Below are 13,029 nucleotides of genomic sequence, written 5' to 3' on the forward strand. Positions count from 1 at the left end.
ATATATATATATATATATATATATATATATGAGAAGAATGAGATCGATTCTTTAAGAGGAGACTTATTAGGATTATGCCAAGCTCAACAAATTGTTTTGGATCGATGTGAATTCATTTATATGTCTCATTTCCAACATGATATGGGCATGCTTATTTCTTTCTAAAGATTTTTTTTTTTTTAGATTAGTATACGTAAGGAAAAAATCACTATTAATGTTGGTTGTTCTACGTAAACGAAACAGATCTGTAAAATGTACCGAAATCTTGATACTTTGAAAGAACTGATTGTTAAGATAAATAAAACCTTGGATTTTGGAATATAGTTATATTGTCATTCATTTATACATGTTCTGTTCCATTTAACAACTACAATACTTTTAAACAACAAAAATTAGTATACACAAAGAATGAAAGATAATCGCATATGTATATTTTATGTATATATGTATCGTACCAATTCAAAATCACAAAATCTTATATTGAATCTATATATCCATAAAAGTGAGAATGTGTGTGAGGACACTTCTCAACCTATATACTCAACGAATGTTTGATCTGCAGACTTTAAATTTTGTAATGTATTCAGACATGTGGAAAACTTTTTAATCGGTTTCCATCCAGAAAAAGGGCTGCTTAGGAGGTAAAAAAAAATTGGTACGTGCAGGTCATTTTTATGTGTTTGTCAACTGTTTTACAAATGCATCGTTCACATGACAGCTGCCTTATGTTAAGAATAAGTAGGTTTGAAAACGCTATTTAAAGTTGGCCCAATGTTTGTCATACTATTTTTAGGTTTTGGTTTCGATCTCAGCTCGAGTATCTTTTTATTTAGAAGAACTGAACTGTTTCGTAAAAACATATTGCTCGAATACACAGGTTTCAGTTTCTTTTCGTTTATTTTTACTTCGTTCTTTCTTCTAAGGAATTTTACGTTGCTTTTAATACCTACAATATTTCTGTTTATAATAAATAAGAATTCTGTATTTATCTAGTATGTAAACGGCTATATGTCTGTCTGTCGGTCTGTTTGTCGGCCTGCCTGTCTGTCTCCATATTTTCAAACTCTATCTCCCCCGAAACTAAAAGTCACAGAGCAATAGTTGGATTTTTTTACGGGCAGTTTTTTTTATTGGCTTTTTTTGATGGCTGATTAAAATTGTTTTTAAGGGTCGAAAATTGTTTTTAAGGGTCAAAAAATTGTTTTTAAGGGTCAAAAATTGTTTTTAAGGGTCAAAAAATTGTTTTTAAGGGTAAAAAAATTGTTTTTAAGGGTAAAAAAATGGGTAAAAATTGAACAAATCTTAAACATTTTGTACATTCATCTTAGTTTATTTTAATCTTTAATCGGTTTATATGCGTGTCACGTTAGTAAAGTGGTAACGTCACCAACTTTGAATGCTACAGATTTGGTGTCGATTTAAATACATTTTTTTTACTTTTGAAATCACGACTCTTTAATAATATATGCGAAATGTGGACAAATTAAAACATCATATTTAAGCGTATTTTACACCCGAGCAAAGCCGCTCGCCCACCCCCGCTTGTGAAAATATAATATTTATGCGCATTTAACGACAGAGCAACACCGGGCGGCCTGCTAGTATTTTATGTTTGTTCTGTTTAGGTTGAGGCATGTTTTCATTTGAAGAGTGAAGTTATTTCGTGTTTGGCACACACTCTTACGCAGTCACTGAAGACCGAGCAGTGTCTCTTCAACGCAGCATCCTGTGTCTGTTGTATATTGCAATTGTGCATTCTATAGATGCCGGTGCGAACAGACACCTCACAATATCATTGTATCCTCTTTATTCAAACTTATCTACGTATTCTCGCTAATATGTCTAATTATGACGCCTATCTGAAACCTTAGAAAATAATCTTCAGTCTGTAGTGGAATAGTGACAGAAATGAATGTTAACATTTAATGCCTTTAAGATTAGATATCTTTCATTTAACAATTATAAAACACGGTACTATCTGACTTAGAGAAATCCATAAACGAAAGACCATTAACCTATCGTTTCTCTGACGATTCCAGTTTGGAAGTGATCATCCTTAGTGCGTTCATTCGTCCCTTCTATGGAAATACAGTGTTTTTGAATCTCGATGAAGAACTCTTTGCTGCGAGTCCTCCTAATCGTAATGATTTAATAGAAAGTTTAAAGGGTAGAGATTCCTTGTCGGAAAAGTTTAAATTGTTATGGTACGAAGAGTATTTATTAAGTTTAAGGGAATTGTCAAAAGACTTGTATCAGTCCAATTTTGAAAATAAGATCAGGATAGATGATGTTGTATTAATAAAATTTTTATTAAACGTAGACCTTATTGGTCCTTAGGAAGGGCAGTAAAGCTCAACTATGGGAGCGATGGAGTGGTTCGTTCTGTACAGCTTAAGAAAGGAGATGGATTCCATCTGTACATTCGTGCCAAGTACCATCTCTTAATTCTAGCGATAATGTAGGTGTAGATGAGATTCATAGCGAATCTCAGTCGAAACCTGTTCGAGCGGGAAGATCTGTTAAAGACAGATATCCTGATTTCGTTTGGTATTAATTACATTGTTTGGCGTTTTCTTTTTTCTCTTTTTTCTTTTTTAATTAGGAGTGTAGAAATTTTATTTTCCTTTTTCTCTATTTACCTCCACTTTCTTTTTTCCCCACTATTAGTGTCTTTCTACTGTCTGGATAAAAATACGTCTTCTCAAATTTCAGTACACCTCACTTTGATCAAATTTGCAAATGACTGCGTTATCGCAACAGCCGCTTGCCATTGATTTCTTGCTGACAGTGAACATTGGTCTTCCCTAGGATTTATATAGCAACAAGCCCTCTCGACGTCCCAGTCATTTTTGCACTTATTCAGTGGCGGTCTGGTAAGTGCTTTCTCTCTTCGGTCTTTTATCCTCCTTGACTCTTAACAGCTATTTTGTGTGGTATTAGCTGAAACTAATGTCCTTTTTTAAAATTATATATTCATTTTATTTTTAATTTTTTTATTCGACTATTATTTATTTTGTTCTATATATATATATATATATATATATATATATATATATATATATATATATATATATATACTAGCAAAAGTACCCGTCGTTAACTGGTTTCAAGAACAGCCTACAGAAAATGGACTTTGATTTATGAAAGTATGATAGGTTATGAAAAAGAAGGGTTGTAAAGAGATAGCTTCGAATTTGGGAGTATCAAAACCAAAGCAAAATATGATGAAAGTAAAAATAAAATAGATAAACCCCATAATTTATTATACCATACCTGTTCACACTGAAACACTTATCACAATATTATGTGGATCTATATTAAAAAAAAAACCTTGTTAAACTTTGTGACATATTTCCATTCTATGAAGGTCAGGCGCGAACGAACACCCCATAATTTTATTATACCAAATTTCTTCAAACTGAAACATAATTATCAAAGTATACTTACGCAGATAGATATGAAAAGTCTTTATTAAAGTTTGTGCCTATTTCCATTCTATGGAGGCCAGGCGCGAACGCAGACCCAACAATTTTATTATACCATCCCTATTTAAGTTAAAACATACTTATCAAAGTATTCTTATGTACATCTATATCAAAAACACTTGCAAACGTTTTTTTTTTTCTTTTTAATCTTTTTATTTCCATACTTTGTGGACCAGGCGCGTACGCAGACCCCAGAATTTTAATGAATCATCATTATGCCAGATCAAACATACCCATTCCTATGTCTCGATACATCTTCTATTATTATATGTGATCAGTTTTCTATAATAGTCAACCATGTAGGAGCCTATTCGTGACCAGACACACACACACAGACATTCAGCTTTATATTATGCTAGCAAAAGTACGCGTCGTGACTGGGTTCAAAAACAGACTACAGAAAATGGACTGTGATTTATGAAAGTATGATAGATTATTAAAAGGAATGGGTGTAAAGAGATAGCTTCGAATTTGGGAGTTTCAAAACCAAAGCAAAATATGATGAAAGTAAAAATAAAATAAATAAACCCCCATAATTTATTATACCATACCTGTTCACACTGAAACACTTCCTATTCGTGACCACACACACACACACACACACACGCACACAGACATTCAGCTTCATATATATATATATATATATATATATATATATATATATATATATATATATATATATGCTCCTCTTTTTCTTCCCTGATCTTTCTTATTTATATTTATCTCGGCAGTAGAGTGAAAAGCATATCTTATTTTTCTTTTATTAATATTATTGGAATTTTTTCCTTTTTTCCCTTATACACATTTTTGTGAATTATTCCATGGATTTCTGCCTTTGGATTATTTTGGACCATCTTCCAATTACGGGATTTCCTTGGATTTTACTTATGCAAATGGAAATTCAATTAACTTTCTTGAAGTTATATATTTGCATTTTACCGTCACTGGATTATTTATCTTCCACCAGACTATCCATTCACATGTAATCACCCTTTTCTTCACCATATTCCCTCTGCTTCACTTTTTTGTAATCAAATAAGATCTTTGACTTACTTGTTGTTTCATCAAATACTTTTGCATGCAAAATCCGATCCCACATTTTGCTAATTCCTACCCTTTGATGAGAAGGAAAGTATTTCTTCGAAACTCCGCGGATTAAGTCCTATCCACTTATCAAGTGTTTCCTTTTCAGATTAAATATGTTTTTAACTCATTTCAAAGTGTTTTTTTTACATGTTTTATTAACTGTTTGCTCGTATATATATATATATATATATATATATATATATATATATATATATATATATATATATATATATATAATCAGATGTTTTGAAGTGAACTTTCACACACGTTATTATCAGTGATGACGCACAAATGATTTTCCCTGGCGATTGAGTGATAGGTTTCAACAAATTTTCAAGACTCCATGCCTCTCTCGATAATCATTGCCAGTCACTTTGTGTGATGACAACAGCTGTTTACCATTGATTTTTCGATAGCATTGATAATTAGTCTCCTCTAAAATTTGAGTGCCAATTGTCGAACCTGTGAATGTTTCTGTCGACAATAACATTCCCGAGTTCGACAAGATACACCTGAAGAAGATGGGAGGTTACATTGATCGAAACGTTGTGAAAATGACACTCAAGATGAAAACAGTAGTCCGACGAATCCAAATAATACGAATAAACATGTTTATGTTTTTATTCATTTAGTCCCACACTAGCAGGGGGGACACCCGGTTTTGCCCGGTTGTAACATAAGTTTAAATATGATAATTTAATTTGTCCAGATTTCGTATATATTATTACAGAGTCGTGATTTCCAAAGTAAAAAAAAGTATTTGAATATTATCAACTAGAATCGAAACCGAAAGTGAAACTGTAGATTCAAAGCTGGTGACGTTACCACTGTACCAACGTGATACGCATATGAACTGATTTAAAATTGAAACTTAAAATAAACTAAGATGAATATACAATTCTTACCCCTTTTTTGACTCCTTAAACAAATATTAAAGACTCATAAAAGAACAGTTCGTAAAAATCCAATCATTTGAAGCCCCTAGTGCCGCTCTGCGGCTTTTCGTTTCGGGAGAGATAGAGTTTGAAAATATGGAGACAGGCATATAGCCGTTTATATATTAGACTATAGCATGGCGTAGGTAGGTACCACAGTATTTTTAAAATATACATTGTTTTAAGCAAAAAACAATATTAGGGACTTAATTATTATGCCAAAAATAGTAATATATCCAAAAATTACGAAAAATCATAGAGTAGAAATTTTTACAGAAAATTGAGTAAAATCACATTTTTCTTAGACGTTATAAAGTAGGCAGTAAGAGACTAAATACAGGGGCATAATTTCGAAAATAATAGTTTAGATTACTTGTGGCATGGCTGCAGTTGTAGTGCTTAACGCCGGTGCTGCAAAATACACGATATTTACTTCTTGTTCACTGCAAGCGAACGTGATACAAGATCGGAAAACTGGATAAATAAGCCAGCGCTCCAAATAAAGGAGCACCCCATCCTGCAAAAATACGTTTTACTATCCCCGTTGCCATTCCCCGGTGAGTGCGTCTCAGATAACCAACGATAAACTTGCTCCACCTGAAAGACGGGAGGCAAGGCCTAGTACCTATTTACTATGCCTCCCCCCGGGACAGAGTTAGACACCAGGGTCGTTTTTTAACGTGGAGAAAAGGTACAAAAATAAAAATTGTCTCAGTCGTGAAGGATTTCTCCTCCACCGAAAGAGAACAAGAAATAGAAGTGCAGCATCTGAAGAACAGATACTACACTTTGAAGGGTGAACTTCCTAGAACATTTTGCATCAGTCTGATAGCAAAAAGGCCGCCGGACTGATTGCCGCGGTCGGAACCTCGGCTGGTGTGCTATGAAATAAGCACACCACACGAGAGGCGATACCTCTTAGTACATTTATACTGTTTGGAAGAGTTCATATTTTGTGGAGGGGCGAGTCCCCACAATATTAACTTAAAGTGACAGACCAACAGAAATGCTATTTCATACAAATAACGCTGATAGTTTTTCCTTTTGGTGTTTTACTCATTTTCACTCCAAGCAAGCCATATAGCCACTTGAAACGTAAGAGTCTAATATTTGCGATCGTGTCGAACAAAGGACCGTGAAGAAACAAGATGTTTGTTCACATTACATTTAAACGTCTGTAGTTTACTACAGTGGTGGAAGCAAGAAACAGGGAGGGAATTCCAAAGTTTAGCAGCCCGAGGGAAGAAACTATTAAAGTAGAAGACTTTCCGGTAGTAAAGGGGGGATTTTGTTACTTATCGTGTTAGTCGGGAGTATGTACGTGGAGGAGGAGGCATGAGTACTATAAATCCATCAGAGCAGATTTTATAAAAGTACTTATGAAACAAACACAGGGATGCAACATTGCGGCGATGGGACAGAGGTTGGAGGTTGGCTGATAGTGCGAGACCTATTGGATTTAAAGACTCAAACGTCCTAAAACGTCATTGCGACATACGAATGGAAATGTTATTTAAAATAAAAGCGGGACAAACCAACGCAAGTGATATTTTAACTTATGACTGACAGACTAACGTAGCTTTGTATTTCGGCGAGAAACCAATTGTAGTAACTGTTCTGTTACTACACTTCTTGTTATTCAACAGAATAGTTGAACTCCTTCTAGACTGAGGCAATTAAAATTTTTTGCCCCAATCAATTCCCTTTGTGTCTATTTTTATTTTTGTAACGACGCAAGTAAATAAGAAAGGACATGTTTTACTATTGACAACAAAACGAAAAATATGGTCAAAAAACAAACATAATAAATAAGTGTTACCAAAGGCAAGATAAGTTATTCTTCTACCTACTTGGTAATTGTTTGTTTTTTTAACTTATTTTAACTTATAATTTAATTTATTCCCACAGGAGAGACGTTGCGAGCCTGTCTTTGTTTAATCGTTTCTACCATGGCAGGTGCTCGTCTGAACTCCAATCTCTGGTCTCCCCCTCGCCAATCTTTCACGAAAAACACCCGTCTAGCTGAAACCACTGTCAAAAATTTTCTGCACTCTTTAGCTGTGCCAAAATCAAAACGTAGATTCCATGAACAAAGCTTCTTTCTTAGAAGTGCACGCCTGTGGAACTCTGCTCCGGTTGCCTGTTTCCCACCTGACTACAACCTGGATGTCTTCAAGTCCAATGTGAACAAATTCCTGATGAACCGCCTCCTAAAGTAAGACACTTTATCAGATCTCCAAAACTAACGTACTGTACACACAATAACCCTTATCTCCGAGTGGCTTCCGGCCTTGATAAGTGGTGACTACCTTGTGAAAAAAAAATGTAGTGTCGGGTTAAGACGATAAACATAGCCAATATGGGAGGATCATTTAGGGAGTCTCGGTAATCGCTCAAAATCGAACATTAAACAAAATACTGGTTGAAATCCACCCAATAAATGTCACGATGACAATAATAAATTAAAATATATATATATAAAAACACACTTATCAAGGTATGTAGAAGAGTAACTTATCTTGCCTTTGGTAACATTTATTTGCTATATATTTGGATTCTAACCACTTTTTCGTTATGTTTGCTAGCTTGACCGACATATCGACGGAGTCTTCAGGTGATGTGTGGTTAAATTCGTGAACTAAAAAATTTTTAAAAAAACATCCAAATAGTTGCACATGTTGAGATTATGAAGTAAATAGCACTTACTTAGAACATCGTTGCCTTGCTCCTTCAAAGTAACTCCCGAGTCCCCGACTTCAATTGAGTCTTCTTTCGGAAAGTTAGCGATCCTGGTGTAATCCTCCGATCTGATACTCATAATGTATACGTAGATCCAGTGTTGCGTAACACTGCAAAGTATGTGTATATATTTATATAAATTTATATTATATTTATGTAATTGAAGAGATGTCGGCTGGATGGGTTTATATATTAAAACGGCCGGACTGCAAGAAAATGTTGTTGCCCGGCGTGTTCGCCTTAAAAACGGAGCAATATAAAGCGAGGAAAGATCGGCACTCGCTTATATTACAATAACGATAGGTAAGGCGGGGTGTTAGTCGCTTTGGCAGAAGAAGAGAGGAAGAGAATGCGTGAACGCCTTGGTGAGAGAGAGAGAGAGAGAGAGAGAGAGAGAGAGAGAGAGAGAGAAGGGGGGGAAGTACTGAAATGCTTGCGGCGAAGAGTAAGACTTGCAGAGAAGCAAGGAGGCACGCCGTACACATTGTTATGGCCTTCTTTTTTTACGCGTTCATCCCCCCTCTTCTTTTTATTTGTTTGTCATGAATGAGAGAACAGTAGTAGTTGAGATGGCGAGCAGTTTGTACAACAAGTGTTACAAAAGAAATGACCCACGAGAGGGGCGGGGGCACTTGACGAATTAAGTTTAAGAAAGTGAGATAGACGGAGGTACAAAGAAAGAAAGTCAGAGAGAAAGAGATGTTAAGGGAAAGAAGAAAACTTTGAAATAAGTGATAAAATGGGGGAAGATAAATACGGAGAAAGAATGTATATATTAGTGGCCTGGCAAGGCCACAGGGGAGACAACCGAAGCATCAAAACTGAAGTTGGCCTGCAGGACACGATGTATACAAATGTTGGCAAATTTGGGCATATTTTATAGGTTGGAAAATAAAGGCTATTTTTACTAATTGGCATAAAATTTTAACCATAGACTAGTATTATAATCTTCAAAAGGCCTGCAAATTTTCATGTATTTTTGAGCTATATATATATATATATATATATATATATATATATATAAGAGCAAATAGTTAATAAAACATGTTAAAAACTGGTTGAGATTACTTTATAAATATTAATTCTTTAATATTTATAATATACTTTAGTTTTACCATCTTGGATCATTTTGGCAAATTTAATTGTAATTTTTATTATATATATATATATATATATATATATATATATATATATATATATATATATATATATATATATACCAGCTTTTTGACAATTTTATTAGTTGCAAATCTCAGCGACTATTAATCAGAATTTAACAAATGAAGACTTGTTGGAAAGGTAATGGCATGAACTGTGTAGTGGACTATGTGACATTTGCCCTTAAGGTCGCACATTAAGGGAATCATCCATCATCCAGAGCCTATTTTTGGCAATTTTTTACAGCCTTAAAATTTTTCAATCGTAGTTATTTGTTTTCCTAGTTTTGCATATGAATTACAAAATATCTGATATTTCCCCAAAACCTATGGCCTTGGTAGAGGGGGGGGGGACTAAAACTAGCTGTTATGGTTTCAAATGATCTCAAATAACAGCAAGAGGAGACTTGATTCCAAAAATTTCTCATATGTTATATCTCCCCTCTTATGTTATCATAATAAAGTAAATTTCACAGTGTAAGGATTATTTGATACTAGAGATATTCATAATCGTACCTTATTTCCAAAAAGGGGACATATGAGATACGAGAAATATTTGGAATCGAGTCTCCTTTTGCTGTTATTTCAGATCATTTGAAAGCATAGCAGCATATCTTAGTCTCCCCTTTATCAAGGTCAGAGGTTTTAGGGAAATACACACACACACACACACACACACATATATATATATATATATATATATATATATATATATATATATATATATATATATATATATATACAGACACTCTCATTCTCCTTATATATATATATATATATATATATATATATATATGATAAAGTGATGAAGATAAATACTAAGACATATATAAAAAAGAAAGAACAAAGAATGAGTTAAAATAGGGATGATGAATATGTTCACACACACGCACACACACACACACACACACACACACACATATATATATATATATATATATATATATATATATATATATATATATAATGTGTCTGAAGAGTAGCTATTTTTGAAACATATTTAAATGAAATAATGTTTAAATTTATCGAGATGGTCATGAAACAATTTTAACACGTAAAGTAATACACCGTATAATGTTCTTTTTTTATATTTTGTTGTCTTGGCTTTTGCAAAAATATTATATATATATATATATATATATATATATACAAAGACACACACGCATATCTATCTATGCTCGTATAAATTCGTTTTTCTCTTGTGTGTATTGATATTAATATTAAAAACCCTCTTTTTTATTTATTTAAAAATAAAATACTGTTTTCTTATATATGGGTTCACTAGCAAAAGCTCTAGCTAATTTGCATACTCTTTTAAACATTCATTTTAATTAATTCCTTGCTTCGGTTTTCTTATGGAATGATCATCTTTAGTTAACTATTACGTGTAATTATATTCATGCAGATATTCTACATGATTTATAATTGCATAATATTTGCGTAAAAAGTTTATAGTAAAGACAAAATTGTTTCCATATATATTTATGCATGCGTATATATTTTTGTTTAACAAATTTTGCCTATCAAACTCTTCCTATAGTTTTTGGTCTACAGACATGAAACTTCATATATAAGGTATTTGAATCCATGCAAAACTTTATATTTGGGTTTTAGCCCGGAGAAATCGGTGCAAAAGTGTGAAAATTAAAAAAAAAAATGAAATTTGCCAGGTGAAGGTCGAACGCCGGCATTACGCATGCATAACGTAGAAGCTATTGGTTCATGTTTTAATTTTTAGCCTTGCAGTAAATGTGTTTTCATAATCCAGTCATTGACGGCAGAGGCAAAATAAATCATGAGCTGAACGTTTTGGTTTCCATTCTCGGTGGTGGCGCATGAGTCTTTTTTTATGCTTTTTAAATCATTACTATTTATTGCATCCAATCTCTATCTCTCTCTCTCTCTCCCTCCCTCCCTCCCCCTCTCTCTCTCTCTATATATATATATATATATATATATATATATATATAGTAAAAAAAATAAATAAATATATATATATATATATATATATATATATATATATATATATATATATAAGTGAAGTCTGTCTTTTCTCTATTGTAGTTAAGGATGACTATTATACAGAAAGGCATTACTTTACATATTCACACTTTTTAATATATACATATGCACATAACCTTATGAACAGTACATAGGGCCCGAGCAAAGCCGGGCGGAACTGCTAGTATATATATATATATATATATATATATATATATATATATATATATATATATATATATATATATATATATGCAGGTGCTAAGTGTGCGATATGTTCAATGTAGTTAATTTTACTAAATATTTTGGCCTTTTCTGTGGACTAATGTTGGGTGTTGTTGTCGAAGTTTATGATGCATTTCATCTATTAGTTGACAGTAATCACACACGTAAGTGTTTCGCCTGTATTAAAAAAACTTTAATCGATGATACATGTTGCAGACAACCAACCAGTTATTATGACCTTCTTTTGATGCAACTCTGGCTTCAGGAAAAATCGTGGGACTTCGTCGGCGTCTAATAACTGAGTTGAGCTTCGCCAGTTGTCGTAAAGAACTTTTCATCGCAAGTCACAACCCAGTCGAGAAACGGGTCGTTCTTGTTGAGTAAAAGAAGGGGAATGACACTTCATAAGATTTTCTTTTAGTTGTTGTTCAATTCGTGGAGCACCCATTTATCAAGGTTTTTTTTCTTGTCAATCTCTCTCAAGTGGTATGAAATCGTCGAATACATTACGTCTAATTTAGAAGCAAGTTCTCGAACAGGTGTGCGTGAGTTGACTTCGACTAAGGCTCTTAATTGATCTTTGTGAACATCTGACCATTACGCTTATCATCTTCCAGACTCTCGTCGCCGCCATGAAATTTCTAAAAACACCATTGTGCTGTGTTTCAGTAATGATACCTGGCGCGAGCTGTTTCAGCAGCTTTTCAGCTTCGCTGGAATTGAAATAAGAAAATTATACGAACTTGCCTTTTTTCCATCTTGTTTTCAACGTTCTCAAAAGAAGACATAATTGTTTTAAACGGATTGCAATTCAAACGATTAGATAGAGCGAAAAAAGCCCTTAAAATGACATGTAAAGTAAAGGTATTATAACGAAAACTCATTTGAAAATACATAATTAGAAATCAAAATTAAAATTTTCACAAGAACTTTCTGTCAGCCTAATATATATATATATATATATATATATATATATATATATATATATATATATATATATATATTAAAAGTGATGGTTGTGTAGTTCCAATGAGAGAAAAAATGTATATTTAAAAGAGTGTAGCCATCAACAATTGTGTTTTTTTTTTAAAGGTTTTCATCATATTTTTATTTTAAAATATTTTTATAACGCGTTTCGAGCTTAGGGTGTGCTCTCTTCAGATATTTTCGTAAAAAGTTTTTCTTTAAAATGGGAGTTTGTGGATATGCCTCCGTTGATATTAAATATGTTTTTCATAGTGGTGCGATGCGTGTGTTCAGTGTTTAGACGTTCTGTCTCCAACTGTAAGTGTTTCACTTTGAAAAACATATTTAATATCAGCGGAGGCATATCCACAAACTCCCATTTTAAAGAAAAACTTTTTACGAAAATATCTGAAGAGAGCACACCCTAAGTTCGAA

At 33.2% G+C, this 13,029-nt stretch overlaps 1 protein-coding gene across 1 annotated transcript in view; it reads right to left on the bottom strand.

Annotated features, from left to right (window-relative positions):
- LOC145301378 (ceramide kinase-like) overlaps nt 1-8,469 on the bottom strand; it is a 102,214-nt gene extending 93,745 nt beyond the window's left edge. The window contains exon 1 of the mRNA XM_080144570.1: nt 8,213-8,469. Coding sequence (XP_080000696.1) covers nt 8,213-8,324 — 112 coding nt within the window. The 5' untranslated portion in view covers nt 8,325-8,469. The remainder of the gene's footprint in view (nt 1-8,212) is intronic.
- Nucleotides 8,470-13,029: the final 4,560 nt, after the last annotated feature.

This window comes from Euprymna scolopes, chromosome 2 (genome assembly GCF_053919585.1).
Source record: "Euprymna scolopes isolate OS-2025 chromosome 2, ASM5391958v1, whole genome shotgun sequence".
NCBI lineage: Eukaryota > Metazoa > Mollusca > Cephalopoda > Sepiida > Sepiolidae > Euprymna > Euprymna scolopes.